Here is a 19,687-nt window from a genome sequence, read left to right as displayed (position 1 = left end):
TTGGGGCAACTCAGGAACAGGAACTGGGAGCCATGGGATCCATCCAGGACACAGACCACTGCCGAGAGATCACACTGACCCTGGATGGATTGGAAAAGAGGGGCACCCCCACACAAAACGCCTGTATGAGCACATCCGCACACACGTACAAACACATGCACACATACACACACACATGCACATACAGCTCTGTATGTTCCAGCTGGGGTGTGTTCCAGCTCTTCGCCTGGAGCTGCTCGGGGGGGACGGCGGGGGCTGGGGGAGGACCCCCGGTACAGTCTCCTCCTGCACCCGCTCGGAGTCTTTTTCTCCCTCCACTCCGACCCCATCCCATCCCGCCGGGGTCCGCCCCCCGCCCGCGGGGACACAGAGGGGGACTGTCCCCGGGGGCCCGCGCCTCGGGAGCGTACGGGGGGCTCCCGCCGGCGGGCACAGGAAAGCGGCCCCCCGCCCCCCGGCTCTCTCCGGGCCACCCCCGTCAGCTCCCTCCCTCCCCTCCCCCGCCCCGCCCCGCTCCGCTCCCGCTTTCTTTGCCTTTTCTTTCTTTTCCTTTTTTTTTTTTTTTTTTTTCTTTCTTCTTTTTTTTTCCCCCAGAAGAGGCGCGGCGGGCGGAGGGGGCCGGGGGGGCCGGGGCTGCCCGCCCCCGCCCGCGGCTCCGGAGGCGCCGGCGCCGGGAAGAGCCGCCGGCGGAACGGGGACCGGCCGGGAGCCCCGGGCCGGGGAGAGCCGGCGAGGAGGAGGAGGGACGGGACGGTCTGTGCCGCGGCCCCCGGCCCCTCTGCCACTTCCTGGGAAACATGGTAATTCCTGGGGCATCCCTCTCCCTGCCGCTGCCCCTCCCCGTGGCTGCCGGTCCCGCGGGCACCGGGGGGGCCCGGGGTGGGCAGCGGGAGCGACAGCAGAGGGAGGTCGGGAGTGAAGGTGGAAGGAGGTGCAAAGGCAGAGGTGGGTGTGGAGGTGGGTGTCAGGGCAGGGGTGGGTAGGAAGGCAGACGCAGATGTGGAAGTGGAGCTTGGGTGTGCAGGGTTGGAGATCAGGTGTGGAGGAGGACGTGGCCGTGGCCGCTTGGGCAGGTGCGTGCGGGGCTGCATGCTGCGATGCTTAAACTTCCCTGCAAAGTTTGTCAGGGGATGGCGTGCAGCGACTGGGAGCTGCTGTGTGAGCCGTGCCAGCGCAGGGGATGCTCGCGGACCGATTGGATCGTTCGTCACCGCAGCCGGCACGTGCCGTTGCCCCGGGCTCTGAGCTGAGCGCGGCCTCCGCTCTGGGCCAGGCTGAGCATCGTGCCCTGCCAAAGCTGCTGACAGCAAGGGCTGCGGAGAGGCAGAGGAATTGGTATTCAGGACTGGTCCCAGGCTCAAACCTCGCTCCTTCCTGAGCTGGGGGGAGAAAGGAGCTGGAGCTGAGTCACCATGTGGCTTTGGGCATGGGTTAAACAACTTTACCACACCAAAACCCCAAAGCCCAGCCTGTCTTGTTGATGTAAACCAGTTTAAAAATATGGGTATTTGGGGAGAAATATCAATCTCTATTTAACAGCACTTTGGCTTATTAAAATGGAAATAGCTTTGCAAATGTAAATCTCCTTATGCTCCCTAATGCCTTTGTTCCAGCTCCCTCCCAGCGGGTGGAGGGGCTGCTTTTGGATTCCTACGGGCTCCTGGCCCGCCCGGATGCGGCTTCGCCTACGAACTCAGAGCCGCTGCACCATGGTTACCCCAAAAGCCTCCCCCAGTGATGAAGTGCTTTGTGACACTCCATGAAAACATTTTTAGTCAGTCATTCCAGGCCAAAATATTCCCCAGCACAACTCAGGCTGTGTCTGGTGCCTCCATCAGTCCCTGGTTCTCTCCTGACACTGGCTCACACAGTCCCTGCCACTGGATGAAGTCCTGGATGATGGGACAACAGGAAACAGCCTCAAGTGGTGCCAGGGGAGGGTTAGACTGGATACTAGAGAAAAATTTCTTCACTGAATGACTTGTCAAGCCCTGGCAGAAGCTGCCCAGGCAATGGTGGAGTCACCACCCGTAGGAGGATTTAAAAGACTGTTGGAGGCAAGGCAGGCAGTTCTGGCTCATCTCTCATGGCAGCATTCAGAGCTGGATGGATGCTCCTGTGCTGTTGTGGCTGCTCACCTCGGTGTTGGGACGGGGAGAAGTCCAGCCAGGTAGTGCTGGGCATGGAGATGGGGGGCACCCGGCTGGGTTCAGCACTGGGGACCAGGTGGCTGCAGCAGGACCCCACGGGAGCAACATGGAATGGGGTGCTGGGCTTTGCCCTTCATCAGGTATTTTCCAGAATAAAGTCTCCAGTCCATTCTAGGAACTGTACTCAATAAAACAAAGCTTGAGGAGAAAGGTCCAAGGGCAGAAAACCTGGACAGGAAACACAGGGCAGATCAGGGCCCTAAGAAGGGACTGGCTTGCCTCCTTTTCTCCCAGCTCTCTGGATTCTCCTGTCAGGTGCAGGGGCAGGAGATTCCTGTGCCGAGACATGGAAAAAAAGTCATGAAGAATTAACCAGAGCATGACTGCAAAGTTCTTTAGCTAAAGCGCATTAAAACTAATTAAGCTGAAATAACGGTGGCCCCTTTGTCTCTGTATGGGCTCCTGGACCAGGGATTAGCTGCCTGAAAGTAATGCTCACCTTGAGCTAATCCCACCAGACTTCCTGGGTGCTCTTACAGGAGCAGGACACAGCTGCTTGGAGGATGTTCCTCTTCCCCACTCGCCAATGGGGTCCCCTTGACAGGTGTGCCAGACTCATCCCCACGCTGCCTGGAGCGCAGCCCGGACATCACGGAGCCGTGGGATGGCTTCTCTCCATGTACCAGCCATGTCACACAGCTGCCAACTCCTGCAGCACTGAGAGAATGAACTGTGCTGGTCCACAGGTGGCACAGACCCAGTGTCCTCACCCCGCTCTGGGCAGTGCAGGGGGGATGCAACGCGGCAGAACGCTTCCCAGAAAATACAGACATAATTTTGAGTTTGGCAAATTCAGCAATGAGTCTGGACCAGGACACCCTATCCATCTTCAGATGTTTGTCCTTCCTCCCATCTGCTGCATTCCTGCAGCGAGCTTCGGAGCCCGGCACAGCCCCACGATCTGTCTGGTCTGACTCCGGTTAACCCCTCGGCTGCTGCGGCTCCTCCGCCTCCACATGGCTGGCAGCCGAGCAAGGCGGCTGCTGCCTCGGGGCTTATCCCAGGCTCCTTAACCACAGCCCGGCGCTGGGAGCCGGACCCGCCCCGCCTGCGGGGTGGGTCACTGCGCTGTGCTTGCTGTGCTCCACTCTCGATTCCCCCGGTTTCCACCCTAGCAGGGTTTGGAGCCCCTGAGCTCAGCAGCATTGCCAGTGTGAGCGTCCTAGGGCCCCGACAGTGGCACAGTGCAGCGTGGGATGGTGGGCAGAGACACCAGGTCAGGCGGAACGGTGTCCCCGTTGCAGGGCCACTCTCCCACCAGCGACCCTTGGCTCTCTCCCGCAGGATGCCGGGTCACTGGATGCGGCCGTGCAAAGCGCTCTCCAGGCCCTCTACCCGCCCTTCGAAGCCACGGCTCCCACCGTCCTGGGCCAGGTGTTTCGGCTGCTGGAGACCAGCTACCAGGGGGATGGGCTCTGCTGCCTGCTCCAGTTCCTCATCCCGGCCAAGCGGCTCTTCGAGCGCCTGCGGCAGGCGGCCTGTGTAAGCCCCTGTGCCCCACAACGGTGCCCCCCCTGAGCCTCTCCCAGACACAGGGGTTTGCCCTAAGGAGTCCTGCCCGCACGGGCACGCTGACCTGTGGGTTCTCTCCCTGCACGTCCACTCCTTGTCCCATCTGCTCCCTGCAGAGGGGACCGTGGCACGCCCAGCTCCCTGGGATTTGTCCAGCATATGTGGTCCCTGCAATAAGGGCAGAGGCGACTGGGGTCATCTTGCCTTGATCCTAGAGAGGCTTAAGCAGGGGTTTCCCCTCTGTAACACATGGGTAGACTCTGCACTGTGGGAATAGCCGTGGCTCAGGGTGGGTTTGCAGGGCTGTGCTGCAGGGGCTTGGCTCAGGGATATGCATTGGGTCACCAGGCTCTTTCATCCTCATCATGGGAAGCGCAAGGCTGGGCAGCAAGAGTGTGTGGGGGTGGCTGGGAGGCACAGAGCTGGCAGGGCTCTCTCATGCGCTGTGTTCTTCCTCCCTCCCAGGCTCCCTACTTTAACCGCATCTTTCTCCATGAAGGCTGGCCCTTATGTCTGCATGAGAAGGTGGTTGTGCACCTCGCACCGCTCAACCCCCTCCTGCTGCGCCCCGGGGACTTCTACCTGCAAGCAGAGCCCTGTGAGGAGCACACAGCACGTGTCACCATCAAGCACCTCTCCTTGGACCTGCGCTCTGTGGAGGAGACACCTGTCCCCGAGGCCACCCACGCTCTGCTCTTCACCAACGCGTGGCTGGAGGAGGTGAACAGCAGCTGGGCCGGAGCTCCCCTGCACACCTGCCTGGTGGCCACCGAGAACGGCGTCACCCCACTGCCGTGGAGCCGGATTGCCACACCTGAGTTCACCGACAAGCCCAGGGCTGGAGCTGACAATGTGCCCACTGGTGCCCAGCATGAACCTGCTCCTGAGACTGCACCTGGTGCACCCGTGCCCCATGGCACAGCGAATGTCCCCACGCCCTACAGCAACACTGTGGGCACCATCCCAGGCTGCAAGGCAGCCTCTTGGAAGTCAAGCCAGGGACGATACCCGGGACTGATCAAGGTGGAGCAGGCAGGTCTGCAAAAGAAGCCGGCCACACTGGCTGTGCCCAGCCTCAGTGAAATCATCAGCCAGAACCTGGAGGGGGAGTATGTGGACCTGCTGGAGCAATCCCAGGAGGACTTGGACGTCCTGACCAGATTCCTGTGGCCCACCTGCCCTCCAGGGCAAATAAGGGCTGGGGCTGAGGAGATGCTCCCCTGGGCAAATGGGGGATCAGGAGCAGATGCCTGGCCCTGTGGGGGAGCACTGAGCTCAGAGGAGAGTCCCTGCAGCCCGTGTCTGGAGAGAAAGCTGAGCCAGGAGCCAGGGCCACATGGCCCAAAGTGCCGCCAACGTGACTCCTACATGGCCGCGCTGCAGAACCCGGTGAGCTTCGGCTCTGGGCTGATGGCAGCCATCCTGGAGGAGCCGGACAGCCCTGGCTCCGAGCTGCCCCCTGCCACCCCCCGTGAGACCCCCGCACAGCACAGGAAGGGGGCTGGCAGCCCCATGCTCCTCACCCGCCAGTCCCGCCGAGCGACTCCTGGGGTGCAGGGGCGAGGGGGGTTGGTGCAGCGGGGCAGCCCCCGGCTCCCCCCAGGTTCCAGCCACAAGTTCTCCTTCCTGAAGGGCACACGGCTCAGGGCAGCCCCCGAGGATGAGAGAGTCAGCAGCCAGCACGAGGGGGCCTGGAAGAAGATGTCGGCCATCTACTCGCCCAGGATGGGCAGAGCCAGGGCAGCAGGGAAAGGTACCATCCTGTGGGGCTGCAGCACCTGACCAGGCACTGCTGGGGCTTTGCTATTCCTCTGCTTTGTTGAGTGTCACCAGCTTCCCTCTCCTCTATCCCTGTGCACAGGTACAAATGCAGCCACTGCTGCTCCCGTGGAGGAACGGTCTCTGGAAAGTTCCAGCTGCAAGAATGGTCCCTCTGTGCCCAGCACTGGCACTGCTGGTCGGGAGCCTCCAGCCTGGCAAGACCTGCATGCTGGGCTGCTGCACTCAGGCATCATCTGCCTGCCAGGTACTGCTGGCACTGCAAGCCTGGGGAATGGGCGGGAGAGGCCTCTGGATGGAAATACAGGCTGCTGGAGAGGGTGTTTTGGAGGAAGGTTTCAGGACTTTGCTGGAGGCCAGAAATACTCCAAGCGGAAAATTTTTTTTCAGCTGGGCAAAAACATTAAAAACATAAATGCAAGCAGCCTGTGCAGAGCAGCTGCCCTGGTCCCAGCCGCCCCAAGCCCTCCCACACCATTCCTCTCCAGTGAAGCTGTTCAGCTTTAGCTGCCAAATACTAAACATTTGGCTCCTTCTTTTTCACAAGAACCAAAAAGCAGTAACAAAACCCATCTTTTTCTCAGGAAAAATGTCCCCAGCAGCTCTGGAATTCCAGACATTCATGCCAAGAGCCCCCTTGGGCTAGCTCTCCCCCTCCAGAAGGGCCAGAGGGGCTGCACCATGGCAGGCTGAGCTGAGACAGCACCGATGGTTACCCCAGCCCATTGTGGGGTGCTCAGGTCTGGCAGGTGGCTGCCAAAGGGGTCACTCACCCTTTGTCCACAGGGAGCTCGGACAGGCTGGGCAGGGCCCTCCTCCTGGTGACCACCAGTGGCAGTGCCTGGCGGGCTGCGTGGTGCTCAGCTGCCGAGCTGGCAAGGCTCATCCTCTGCCTCTGCTCCCTCCCCAGGTAAGAGCCAGCAGGACCTGCCAGTGACCCCCGGCTGTTGCCTGGCTCAGGGCTCCCAGGCTAAGAAGGGATGGATGCCCAGCATCCCACACATTCTGGTTTGGGCACATCCCCAAGGTCCCTGGACCATGCCCCTGCCAGAGGCACATGCTCTGAGCCCTTGGCAGGGACATCCCACAGGGGCGAGGCCACTGCCGGTGGCTGTGGGTTCCTGCCTGCCTGGGGGTGCAGAATGTGGGAGGGGGCTTTGAGAGGGTCCTGCCCTGGAGCAGGACCCCCACTCCTGCTGTGTTTCCCCTCGCTAGGCAAGAAGTGAAGAATGGTGAGAGGCGAGAAGCGAAGGATGTTGGGCTGACAGTTGTGGTGGATGCCAGGAAGCAGCCGCCCGCTCCCGTCCTATTCTCAGCCCTCCGCTCCGTCCAGGTATGCCAGGCTCTGTGTGCCTGTGCCATAGACATGCCAGGGCTGTCCCTGTCTGGGAGGGAGTGCTGGAGTGCTGCCACCCTTTGGGGGTCCCTCAGAGCCTCCCCTGTGCCTGCTCTCCATGTGATCCCCAAAGGTCCCTTCTGAACCCTGCCATCACCCAGCAGGCATCACCAAGAGCCCTCCAGCATCCTGATATGAGAATTCACCAGGAGATGGGCTCCAAAGTGACAATCCACTGTCGTGGCAGAGTCCTTGTGCCAGTGCCCAGCTAGTGCCACAGGAGTGCTCTGTGCTGTCCAAGGGCTATGGGGTCCCCCCTGCCACAGCACCTTTTGTCTTTGTATGCCCTATAAAATGCTGGCCCTGATGCTCCTCACATGGAGAAGCATCACTGGTGTCAGAGAAGGGGTTCACTCATGAGGCTTTTCCCATGGTCCTTTGCCAGGGAGCTGGTGGCTGGGACAAGGACATGGCCTGAGGGACATGTTTCCATCTCCCACACCAGTGAGAGTGGGAGCCTTTTTCTTTGCAATGAGCTCACCAGCCTCAGCTGACCCAGGAAAGCCCTGCACTGCCATGGGTGACCTGAGGGCTGCACGTGGGGTTTGCCCGGGTGACTCTCCCCTGCCTCCCACAGAGTGTGTCTCCAGGCTGCATTCACAGCATGCTGCTCCTGGCTGAGAAGGAGCTGGTCTCCCACCGTGAGAGGCTGTCTGGGGTGCAGGTGAGCCTGACCCTGTCCCCTGAGCTGGTGCAATAGGGGGTTATTCCCTGCTCCAGGCAGCCTTACAAGCCCTGTGTCCTGCAGGTGGAGACCCTGACATCGCTGAAGGCTCTGGGCCGCCACGTCGACAGCTCCCAGCTGCCCCCAGAGCTTGACGGTGCCTTCCCCTACTGCCACGGCGAGTGGGTTCAATTCTTCCAGGTGTCTGTTACCACGCCATGAGCCATTGCCTCACCTCCCCTGTGTCCCTCTGTCCCCACTGCATCTTATGTGTCCCACACACATCCCTGGAAAAGCAGCAGGAGGGGCTGGGAGATGGGAATGACTAGGAGAACTCTGAGCACAGGAGGGTCAAGCTCCTTCCTATGTGCTCCTGCCTGCAGCTGCCCATCCACCTCCTCACTCCCTTCCTCATCAGCTTTAACCCAGTGCCTCACAGTATTTCCTGCTCTGTCCTGGCACTTCTCCTCCTCCTCCTCCTCCTCCTCATGGGCAGACTGCCCCCACTGACCCATGGTGTGTGTCCCCCACAGAAGCTGCAGCCCTTCACAGCCAGCCTCAGGCGGGCATCGGAGCTGCTGCAGCGCTGCATCCAGGAGCTGCGGAACACCGATGCACTGGCTGGGACACAGGTAAGGAGGTGGCAGCACCACAGGTTGGGGAGATTCCCAACGTGCCCATCTGCAGTGCAGCCACAGCAACATTTCCCTCCAGTTCCCCAAAACTTGGCATAGTCGTTCCCAGACTGGCTGCTCCTGGCCATGGGGCTGTTCCCTGTCCCCTCTGCTCCTGCCTGGGGAGCAGCCCCAGGTACCCGTCCTGTGCTGGCTGAGACCCCAGGTGAGGCCCCAGGTGAGACACTTGTCTGACCCTCCCTTCCTCCACAGGATGCGGCTGCGGGCATCAGGAGGCACCAGGAGCTGATGCAGAAGGTGCTGAGTGACCCTCAGCTGGTGCGGGTGCAGCGCGAGGGTGGGTTCCTGCTGGCCAGGCTGCGCAGGGAGGCCGCCCGCCTCTGCGCCTCTGACCACATCAGGTAGGACGGGGCAGTTCTGCTGCTCGGGGGTGCCAGTGCCAGCTACCCCTGCTCCTGCTGGCTGAGAGAGCCACCTCCCCATGGACAGCCTGGTCCCCATGAGCCCAAGGTATTGCCATGCTCCGTCCTGCTCTGGAAGCATGGACCACGTGTCTGGGACAGCCCATTGCAGGAGTCCCCTCATCCTCACTGGTGCCAGATCCCTGAGAGGGTCTCCTGCCCCAGGCCAGACCAGATCAGATCTGTCACTGCTCTGCAATGCCGGCAGCAGTGCCTTGGGCTGGGCTCGGGAAAAGCCACTAGATGGGGCCAAGTCCCGGCCATGCCGCACCCGGCCAGCTGTGCTGTGCTGTGCTCCTCTGGCCATGCCGTGATCATCCGGTGATGTGCACTTGTCTGGCCGTGCACACTCATCCAGTGATGTCACAATCTGGCCGTGCATGGCTCCTCTGGCCATGCTGTAGTCATCCAGTAATGTCACCCCCACCTGGACGCGCCATACTCATCCAGTGAAGCCGTAATCTGGCCATGCTGTTACTCATCCAGCCGTGCTGTAATTGGGCCATTCCGTACTCACCCGGTGATGTCGCTGTCGGCCGGGAATGCTGCACCCATCTGGTGATACCGCACTGGTCCAGCCATGCCACGCTGCTCCATAGTCCATGCAGACAGCACTGACCCACTGCTCCCTCCTGCTCCTTTCTCTCAGTGGGGCTGGGCTGCACTGATAGACGGGGCTTTCCCATCCCGGGGTCCCTGCCATACGTTTGCTCCCTGGGTTGGGAAGATGTTCAGGTGCCTGCAAGGCTGGGATCAGGAGATGAGCAAGAGACCTGCTCCCCTCCACCTTGTGCATCTGTGAGCTCACTGGCAGCGCCTGGCAGTGATGGTCCCTCTCCTCCCAACCCGCAGGACCGGTATGGAATTGGCTGAGGGGCTGTATAGTCAGCTGGAGGAAGAACTTCACAACCTCGTGTCCCAATCCAACAGCTGCCTGGAGCACCTGGAGTTCCTCCGCAAGGTCCAGGAGCTCGAGACTGAGTTTGGCAAGGTGAGCTGCGTGTCCCTGGGGTGCCACAAGTTGAAGTAGCCCTCTGTGGTGTTCCATGGTTGAGCATTTTGGTCACGTTTCCTTTATTTTTGATGATGATAGAAGCCTGGAGAGTAGCAGGATTGCCTGAGCTTTGATTTTCATTATGGGCGACTGAGTCTGGGCTGGGATGCGGGGCTGGGGCGGGAAGGGGAGGTGCTGTGGACACGCTGCTGCCGTGGCTGTCCCAGCTGATCCCTGTTCTGCTCTCTCACAGCTGGGGTCCTGGCTGGATGGGGAGGCAGCGGCTCGGCTGCAGGAGATGGGCACCGAGGACTGGAGTCCCGACAGCTGCCAGGGCTCCGCCGAGCACTTCAAGGAGTTCCTCACCCAGGCCACAGTATGTCTGGAGGGGCTTTTCTGTAACAGACATCCCATGGGTTTGGAAAGAGGCTTCTGGGAAGAACTGGATGTCCCCAGTCTGTTGAGCCACACTGCAGTTGTCAAACTCAGCACTGTGGGGACTGGGCAGTCCTGCTCCAGTGAGGGGGTGGCTGTGCTGTTCCTTGATGCGTGCTGGGCTGGGACTGCTGTCCCCAACCCCTGCTGCACTCCATCCTTTTTCCTACAAAGCCTGGGCATCCATCAGACAACAAATAACATTGTGATGAGGATCTTCTGGTTCCCCTAGATGTGTATGCCCTTTAGTCACACACACTGCAGGGAGGGTGAGGCATGGTGACCCCACACGGGACAGGAGGTGCATTTAGTGCATTTTGAACCAGGCCAGGGCAGAGCAGAGATTTGGAGAATCCCATTGCCTTGTTTCTTCTCACTTGCCCAGAAGTGTTTCTCATCCATCTGCAATGGCGATGGATGGGCTAACAGCGATGTCAAGTTCTACCTGCGGCGCGTCACCCTGTGCACATATCCCAGGTCAGCACCATTCCCAAGTGTGGAGCTGTTCCTTCCTCCTGTCCCTGCAGGCTCGGTACCAGCATGGCCTGACCCTGTGCCAGGAGGCAGCTGAGGTCCAAGACATGACTTTCCCTGAGGCAGATGCCTTCCAAGTGTCTGCAGCCCTTTTCCAGTCAAAGCTGATGAGCTTCTCCAAGCAGCTGGAGCGGCGGCAGGCAGAGCGGGAGCTGCTGCAGGAGCTCGTCCGGTTCTCCAACAAGGTGGGTGAAAGGAATCTTCCCCTGCAGGACATGGTGCTGCTGGTGGCCACGAAACCAGCCACTCTCCTCTCTTCTGTAGGTGGCGGGGCTGAAGCTGGACTGCCGGCAGTGCTCGGCCCGGGCGCAGCGCGGGGAGGGCCAGGCACTGCGGTGCCTGCAGAGATCCTTCCAAAAGCTCTCGGTGGAGTTCGCCCTGGAGAAGCTGAAGGAGATGAAGGCTCAGGTGCGCAGGATGCAGAGCAGCCAAGGGTTGGCAGCCTGGACAGAGGCACAGCACAGGTACCAGGAGACTCGGCAGATCCTGGAGGAGATGCTGGCAGAACTGCAGGAGGCCTGGGGAGCACAAGCTGACGGGCAGGGAGACTCCTCTAGCCCCCGCAGCCCAGGGTCTGCAGCTCCTCACATGGAAGTCCTGGTGTGCAGAGCAGCCCCCAGCCCCGAGCCAGCAGTGTTGGGGGGCAGGGGGTTGGCAGAGCAGCCAGAAACCAGCACTGAGGGGCAAGGACAGCCCCAGGGGCCGGGACAGTCCCAGTCCAGCACCACTCCTGGCTCCACGCTGGGTGTGGAGCAGAGCTCTCTGCAGCCCCACTGCCAGCTGGGGCCTCAGGGTGCCCGCACCTCTCACCACCACATCTCTGCTGACACCCCCCATGCCAAACCCAAGAGCAAAGCCAGCCTGGGAGTGACAGGACACCTCACCCAGGAGCGCAGCCAGCCCCCTCGGAGGCGTCCCTTCACCCTGCCTCCCTGGACACGCTTCCCAGGTGCTGACCCACCATGCCCTACTGCTGCGCCCCATGGGACTGCCTCAGATCCCAGCACAGCTGGTGCACCAGCGAGGCCACAGGCAGAAGCTGCCCAGTACTTCCAGATTTCCAGCCAGAGCAGTTTCTCCTCTGAAGACTCAGATTCACAGAACTCCATGGAAGAAGCCCCAGCAGCAAGCCTGGCTTTGCCCAGGGACCTCCAGAGTTCCAGACCACCCTGCCCATCTGAAAAGGCCCACCAGATCATTTACCTGGAGAACCACCACACTGAAAGTTCAGCTAAAGCAAACGCCAAGTAACCAGTTCCTCCAGTTGGGGCTGTTTCTGTCTGGCTGCATAAGTCTCGATCACAGACTGGATGAGACTTCTCATGCTCAGAGGTGGGATGCTGGAACTTCTTACCCCACCCTCAGTCCCAGAATCTTTGGTTCCCTGTCCTTAGCGCTCTTTCTGCCATGGATCAGCAGTAATTCCATCACCAGCTCATAGAGTTCATTCACAATCTACCAGATGTGTAGCAATCCTCCCATAAAGTGCCTTTATCCCTACCAGTACCAGCCTTATCTCAGGCAGTGGAGAGGGTTCTGACATTGGAAGCTGTGCCTGGAACATCCCAGGGGAGTGCAGACCTGTGAGATGTTCCTGTCACTCACTGTACTCCCTGCTCCACTGGATGGTTTCACCATCCCTGTGCTGCTGCTGCAGCCCTGGCTGAGCCCCAGCAGTGGGCCCTGGGTTTGTGTGTGCTCATTAACACGGGACTAACTCCATTAACATTAATAAACCTGAAGAGAAACACCTGGATGGTCCTCATGGAGGAGAGTGAGACGTTGTGTCCCACTGAGAGCCAGCTGCTGGGGTTCTCACCCAGGTTCCAGCTGCTCCTACAACCCCAGCATAGTCCAAGAGTGCCCCCTGTGCCCCCTACATGGGCTGTGCCCACAGCCTGGCTCTCCTACTTGCTGCCAGCACCTTGGCCCTGCTCAGAGGACCCTTTTGCAAAGGTTAAGTGCCTCAGTCTCCTGCTCTCCCTCCCATAGATGAGCAGAGTGGTGTCATCCTGCCCAGCCTCCCCACTCTGTTTTGGGAACGCACTGTCCTGAAGCCTTTGGGACCCGTTTGGTCTGGGTGCGACCATGCCGATCCCAGTCCAAAGCAGCCCGAGGTCCCCAGAGACCCTGTCCCCTCAGGCGCGTCCCTGCTCTGCCTGTTTGGGCATCCGGGAGCGGCTGATGGCAGGCGGGACCCTGACTGGCGGGGCCAGGCTCTGACCGGCCGCCCCCCTGGGCAGCCACAGCATGAGCTAATCAAGAGACATCGCAGGAGAAGCGATCTCTGCCTTGGAGGCCGTTCCAGAAAAACACACTCCTCCTCCCAGCCCAGCACGGTCACGGCTCGCACCCTGCGGGATGCTGCGCCTCGGCAAAGGGCACTCGCCCATCCCAGTCTGGCTGAGCATCACTCATACCCCCCTCAGCCTTGTTTTTGCCAGATCCCGAAGCCAAGCCCCGCTGAGCTCCTTTCAGCCCCAGCTGCCCCCCGCGGGCGCCACGCTCCTCCTGTCTGGGTCATTACTGAAGCATTAACGGGACCGACCCGGCCCTGCCCTGTCACAGGACCTCTGCCTCTCACCACTCCTGGTCCTCCCCACTTGTCTGCTCTTTACTTCTCTCTACAATTTTTTTAGACTCCATCTTCCCCAGCTCAACACTCATTTCCCTACTGACAATTCTGTCCCTGCTCCACTGAAATTCTGGTCACTGAGCCTATCCCATTCCTTTTGGTTTAAAAGTTGTAGTCATAGAGAACCCGGACAGGTCTGCACAGCCTGTCCTGTGCGAGCCTAGAGTTCGTTCCATTCTCCAATAATGCCACATCCTGAGTGGCACCAAGGTCACCGAGCCAGGACATTTCTACCTCTTCATGATGTGTCCCTCCTCCCCATCCCCATGCCCTACAGCTGAGTGTGCCCATGTGGCCAGTGCAAGCTGTGCCCACCTGGATGGGACCCAGCTCACTGCCAGAGCCAAAAATCTTTTCTCCCTCCAGCATCATTCCAAGCCAAGCCTGACAGTTCCCTTGCTCAATTTTCCACTCTGTTGAGAGCTGATCTGCTGTACCCCCTCCATTACAGCTTTTAGTTTGGAGAAATAGTACTTTCCAGCAAGAAGGAGAGTCATTTTTCAAACCAGATGGAATTATGATTCTTCTGAATAAAGCAAACAATGACTTTCCTGTTGTTTTCTTTTTCCATAAGTCAAATAAAAAAGGATATTTTGCAAATCCTGAGTTTAACCGATAACAAAAAGGGGAATTTCCGGCCTGTGGCTGGAGGGTGAATCGTTTCCCTGGAAGGGTCCTGTTCACTCAAGAGTCATCAGCCCCCACAGCTGAGTGGGCATACCCAGATCCCTCCTTCCCTCCTACCAAAAGTGTTTTGCAACATTCTGCAAAAATTTTCTTATCTCCGCTGATCCTTCAGCACATGATTTATGACTCCCAAGTTTGACCAATTAAGCCATAACCTTTCCAGAAAGGCAAGTACAGGAGTTAATCAATGTCTCCTTTCCCTCGTGAAATGGCAAAATCATTTGTCAGGGGCTGGCAGGGATCCAGCAGTGTGGGCTGGTCAGGGTCTGGCAGTGCCAGGGTGCAGAGCACCCTCCAACCTTGGAGGGAAACTCCCACAAAACCCCAGGAAATACTTTTTTTCCAAAGGAAAAACGGTCGAAAATGTTGGATGCAGCAGACAACAAAACCAGCTCAGAGAAGTGGAGGGCCCATGGATCAGGCACAGATTCCAGCCCCAGGGAATGACCTTGTCTTCCCCATGGCAGTTCCTGGGTCAGCCGCTCCCCCTGTGGTTCCTGAGCCCTGCTCCAGCAGAGCAGACAGTACGTGGCTTGGCACAGAACAGGGAGCTCCAACCAGAGACAGCCACGGCACTCTTCTTCCTCCTCCTTCTCCTCCTCACCACCAGATTCCCATCAAGCTCTGCCCTGCAGGGGCTGCAGGGTCACTGGGTTCAAGAGAGAGCAAAGAGGAAAAACAGAAGAGGAAGAGCAAGAGGCACTGGGGTTCCCAGACTCCCAGCCTCTGCCACAGCTGTGCCCTGTCCCAGTCAAGGAGGAAGTGTGGGAAATGGGTGGCAAGGCAGAGATGCAGTGACAATAGCGTGTGGGGAAATTCAGAGCCCCCCACATGCCCTCCCCCCCCCAGCAGTTCTGGTGCCAGCAGAGCCACCACAGGCCCATTCCTGTCCTGGCAGCCCCTGGAACTGGGGTTCAGCCACAAACAGCCATGGGAGTTCAGAAGGGGGCTTGGTCCATGCCACAGTGGGAACTGTCTTGCCTGGATTTGTCCTCCTGGGTGACAGCCAGGGCAGTGGGTCTGGTTTCAGCAGGTAAACACAGAGGCAGCTCTGGGTGCAAGAAGGAGCTGAGCTGTGGGACAAGGACACCAGCTCAGTCCTGGCTTTGGGATGTGGCTGCAAGCAGAGGTATCCCAAAGAAGCTTCATTATCTCCAAGTGCCTGCTCTGGCAGAGCAAAAAGAGGTCTTGCCTGTCACTGAGCTGGGGTTGCTGGTGCTCTGGGGAGCTGCAGGATAGCCATAAGAAATGGAAAACCAAAGAAACCGGTGATACCAGAGGAAAACAGGAAGGGTGAAGGGTGATGCCAAAGGGTAGAGCTCCAAGGGCTGGACGTAACTCAGTCTGATCTGAGCTGGCCAGGGAAAGGCCAACCCAGCTGCTTTCCAAAATCCCAGCTGTGCTGCATCCCGAGGGATGAATGGAAAACGCCTTTGCCAGTGCTTGCTCAGGGGCCCTGCAGACACCCACCCTGGGAAGATGATGACAGGACACAGGTGACCTGCATGGGGGACACACACAGCTCATGTGGGAGAACCACCCATCTTCAGGCATTAAATGTGGACATGTGCACTCATGGAGGAGCACAAACACTCTATGCACCAACTGGGGAGCACAGACCCTTCTTGTTTCCCCCTGCTGACCCGTTGGAGCCTGCAAGCTATGAAGGTGGTGAAGGATTACCGGGAGTGGCGCCCTGGGGGAACAGGCTCCCTGGGGAGGGAACGCTGGGGGGGTTCCAACAAACTGCTGGGAAATGACAGCCAGAGGCTGGAATTCAGTTTGCACCAGGTACGGCCAGATCAGTTTGCAAAACATTGTGTTTGGCTCATGACTATGCTGGCAGTGGACATGAGCCCATCCTGCAGCACTGCAGCCCACTCTCGAGTGCTATGGGACCCTACCACAGTGGGACTGGCCTTGTGGTCATCCTGGGGCCACCAGCAAGGAAAGGTTTGGCACAGCTGGAGAATCCACCTCCCCTGCATGCATTGCTGCTGTCCAACACAGGACCCACCTCCCAGGGGCTTGCTTGGGACCTTGCCAGGGAAGCCCCCGGCTTTCCGGCCCCTACTGTGCTTGCAGACCCAATAAACCCAGAGACTTTCGAGAGGGTTTTCTTCTCTCATTTCTTTTAAATAAAAATACAGACTCTGCCTAAAACAGTAACATAATTAATTCCTCCTGAGCCCCCCCCACCCCCGGCCTTGCACCAGGACTCCCAAGAGAAGCTGATTATCAGCTGCTGGCCGATCCCTCCAGGCCATGCTGGTTCAGGCTCCGCATTTTTCGGGAACAGCCTCTGGCTCAGCCTGTGCGGTGAGCTGGGAGCCAGAGCCCCGGGCTGCATCCGACACCACCGCACATCCCTTCCCGTCAGCGGGCACCTCAACTCCACGGGCCCTATCTGCCCTGTGGCTGCGACACCGGAGCACACCACGCCTGCCGGGGAGGGGGGGGGCAGGTGGAAAAACAATCTGCTTTTCCTTAAAAAGCCACTTCTCCCAAAGGAAAGGCTGCAGTGCTTGGCCTGGCACAGCTGCCCACAGCTGGAACAAGCCCCCATTTATGCCGGCTCTAAGCCCCACCACCTCGGGAGCCCCGCGCTGCACTGAGCCCGTCTCGCTGAGCCGCTGGCCCAGCGCCAGAGCCGCCTGTGGCGACCAAAGCCCAAAAGGAAGCGTGATGCCGTCACCATCCCCACCCTCCCTCGCCCCAGCCTGCATGCCCTTACGGACCCTTGTCTGCGGCTGTTGAGGAGCTCCTTGGCTCTGCCGACCGCAGATGGAGCAGCTACAGTCTTTCATCCCAGCTTTGGGAAGTACTTTCCCATGCTCACAGATCAGAGGTGTGAGAAGGGGTAGTTGCTGCCTCTTGCATGCCAGGATGCCCACACAGCCCCCAGAGCTCCCCGCTGGCCCTGCCATCATGGACATAAAACATTTTATCCTGAAGTCACATCCCTGCAGGGCCCCTTACACTCCCTCACCCCGGGACGATGCCGGGCCCCCACCGAGGAGCACACAGGTGCCCCGGCTTCGGGGGGCTGCAGGAGCAGAGGCTGGGCTGAGGCTGAGTTTGGGGAATACCCGGGGCGGAAAGCACCGAGGGGATGGGCAGAGCTCCTGAAGTCGGTTGACGACTTAACAGGGCGACTCAGAGCAGACACTGCCCCTTTTCAGGGCTTGTTTATCTGCCTGCACAAGGGACTGAGTCAGGATGTGCGGGCACTGGAGGGGCTGCAGCCGCCCCGGCACACACCCAGCAGAGCAAACAGCGGCTCTGTCTGTGCAGGACACACGGCAGGGACCGGCACTGCAGGGACCGGCACGCTTTGAAGCAGCTCCAGGAGAGGGGCGGGGGCGAGGAAAGTCGCGATCCTGCGCTGAACACCTTGAGCAAATGAGGAGTTATTCTGGGCTTCAGCAGTGCAAACACCCTCTTAATGCAACCCTGTCTTAGTAAGAAGAGTAAAAATAACACCAGCAGTGTGGCTGGCCTACCATGGGCGGCATTTTCCAGTGCCTGGTCAGACAGATGCCTCCGCAATACAAGGTGGTGAGTGAAGTGGGCACTAAAGCTGGAAACAAGGGAGGTTTCCTCTTGGTGAGGTGCTGGGACCAAGCCCGAAGCTCCCTGGATAGCCCCCAAGGGACAGCCCTGACTGGACAGAGCCAGAGGAACAGCCCTGGGAGACACCCCCAGGGGACAGCCAGGCACTTGTCTCCTGCCACTTCTGCCCGAGGTGCCAGAGCAGGGACAGGTACTGTGAGTGGTTCCCCCTCTATGTTTGGCAGGAAACGGGACAGAAGATAATCCCAACAGCCTGCCCAGCACCAGACACCCCAGCTTGCCCAGTCCCACACATCCCACACACCCCTACACCCCTCACAGCAGCAAACTGCTCGTGCTTCCAAGCTGAGTGAGAAATGGCTGCTTCCAGTTCCTCCACTGCTGGCAGTGCTCTTCTGGCTGTTTGTCACGCATTAACTCAAGTGTGCACCTCCGCTGCAGAGTGCATCCAGAGTTCACACTGGCTACAGGAGGAAGAGCGGGCTTGTGCAGGCAGAGCCGAACCCAGCAGCACGAGCCCAGACACACTGGCACTCGGCAACGCCAGCGGCAGAGGTTCCCGTGCCCACGAAGCAGCCTTGGGAGCAAGGCCAGCTGGGGGCAGGTGACACCACCTGTGAGCTCCCAATGGCCACCAGCCCTCCCCCAGCCGTCACAGTGGCCTGGCAAAGGACAGCAATTCCTGTGGCCCTGATGCTCAGAGTGAGGGGCAGCCCATGGGACCCTCCCCCCCACTGACCCCTCCCTGCATCCATGGGAACAACTCGACTCAGTGCTGCCCACGAGGACCAAGGGGTCTGGGAAGAGGGAGAGGGTGTCATTTTCAGTGTCTCTTCTCAAATCTGAGCAAGGAGAGCAAGACCCCAGCATGAGAGTAGCGGTGAGGTGGCACTGCTGGGGTGAGGAGGGCCCTGCTGGCACAGGCTGTGCACTTGGCAAAGGCCCCCACCATGACCTGCACACCCCCAGCCCATACAGATGCACGGTGGAGTAGTACATGAATTGTTTCCATTAAAACCAGCTGTCCCAAGCTTTCTCTCAGCAAGGATTTGCTGATTCTGCTCCAACATCCCTTCCCACCTCCCTTAGAGAACCTGATGGAGGATGGAACAACCCCAGGCATGGCTGCATTGCGGGGCAGTGCTTCTGTAAAACCAGCCATGTGCCCCCAGAGCAGGACACACCAGGAGCCCCCGCACATGGGGCTTCTCCTGGACTCTGCCCTTGGCATGCTTGGACCTTAGCAATTCTAAAATCCCTTTGTAGAGCTGGAGGGGGAGTTTGACTCACTGCAGACCCTCCCAGTGCAGTGTCCTGACGTGCCTGAGCAGAGCATGGGCCACAGCTGGGGGCCCCTGACCAGGACCACCCCAAGTGTGGGGAGGGCAGAGCTCCCAAACCCCAAGAGCCCATGGAGGTGTGGGGTGTCAGCCCTCTGTCCCTGATCGGTGGTCTTTAGTGTGTTGGGTGACCCTTAGGACACACAGGGAGGGACGGGACGTGCCAGGCAGCCCCAGGTGGTACCACTGGCAAGACCCTGAGGCAGGGACCCCCGGGCAGGAGAGGGATGGCCAGTGCGTGCAGCAGGGACTTCCAGGGAAAGTGGTGGTCACTGCTGTGTGCACACTTCCATGTCCCAGAGCAGCCAGCGCTGATTGCAATACATCTGCGGTCCAGCAGCAAAGTTTTCAACACATTTCCCTTCAGACTCCATCTCTCAGAGATGCAGCTACGGGAAGGGGATGCAATTCCCGACAAGCGCATCCCACCAGGATTGGCCAGGATGGGGACGCTGCCAGAGGAGGGAGAGAACTTTATAAGGAGAAAACAGTCCCGAGTTCTGGCACTTCGCTGGAAGCCGCGCAGCCCCTCTCCACCCCCTTGTCCTCCCTCCTCTTGATCGGCAGCGGGGCCCGAGGGCTGTGGGGTCCCGGGAGACTCCGGGGGGGGCCAACCCGGGGGGCTCCGGAGCCTGCTGCTTTTACTTTTTTTTTTTTTTTTTTTTTTTTTTTTTTTTTTTGGGTGGTTGCTTTCAATAGGTGGGATCTAAACCCGCCCGTTTCCTGGAAACTTTGTTTTCCCTTTCTTCCCTCCGGCGGCCCGGCCGCGGGGAGGGGGGGGGGGTGCGCGGGGGGCGGGCGGGATAAATGGGACGGGCGGTGGGGCCGGACA

At 59.5% G+C, this 19,687-nt stretch overlaps 1 protein-coding gene across 2 annotated transcripts; it reads left to right on the top strand.

Moving 5' to 3' along the window:
- The first annotated feature begins 609 nt into the window (after nucleotides 1–609).
- Nucleotides 610–12,374, top strand: KIAA1755 (KIAA1755 ortholog). Of its 2 annotated transcripts, XM_053993225.1 has the most exons (15): nucleotides 610–800; nucleotides 3,495–3,692; nucleotides 4,188–5,111; nucleotides 5,355–5,475; nucleotides 5,584–5,748; nucleotides 6,288–6,411; nucleotides 6,717–6,834; nucleotides 7,475–7,561; nucleotides 7,646–7,762; nucleotides 8,095–8,193; nucleotides 8,449–8,597; nucleotides 9,510–9,648; nucleotides 9,905–10,027; nucleotides 10,614–10,805; nucleotides 10,885–12,374. In XM_053993225.1, exons 1-15 carry the CDS (start codon nucleotides 798–800, stop codon nucleotides 11,869–11,871), a joined length of 3,546 nt encoding a protein of 1,181 aa, XP_053849200.1. In that variant the 5' UTR covers nucleotides 610–797; the 3' UTR covers nucleotides 11,872–12,374. The 2 variants fall into 2 exon arrangements, with proteins under 2 accessions (XP_053849200.1, XP_053849198.1); XM_053993223.1 differs by having other exon boundaries at nucleotides 4,188–5,475.
- Nucleotides 12,375–19,687: the final 7,313 nt, after the last annotated feature.

This window comes from Vidua macroura, chromosome 17 (genome assembly GCF_024509145.1).
Source record: "Vidua macroura isolate BioBank_ID:100142 chromosome 17, ASM2450914v1, whole genome shotgun sequence".
Classification (NCBI taxonomy): Eukaryota; Metazoa; Chordata; class Aves; order Passeriformes; family Viduidae; genus Vidua; species Vidua macroura.
Note: the sequence above shows the minus strand (reverse complement) of the source record. Positions and strands in the feature narration are given on the sequence as shown.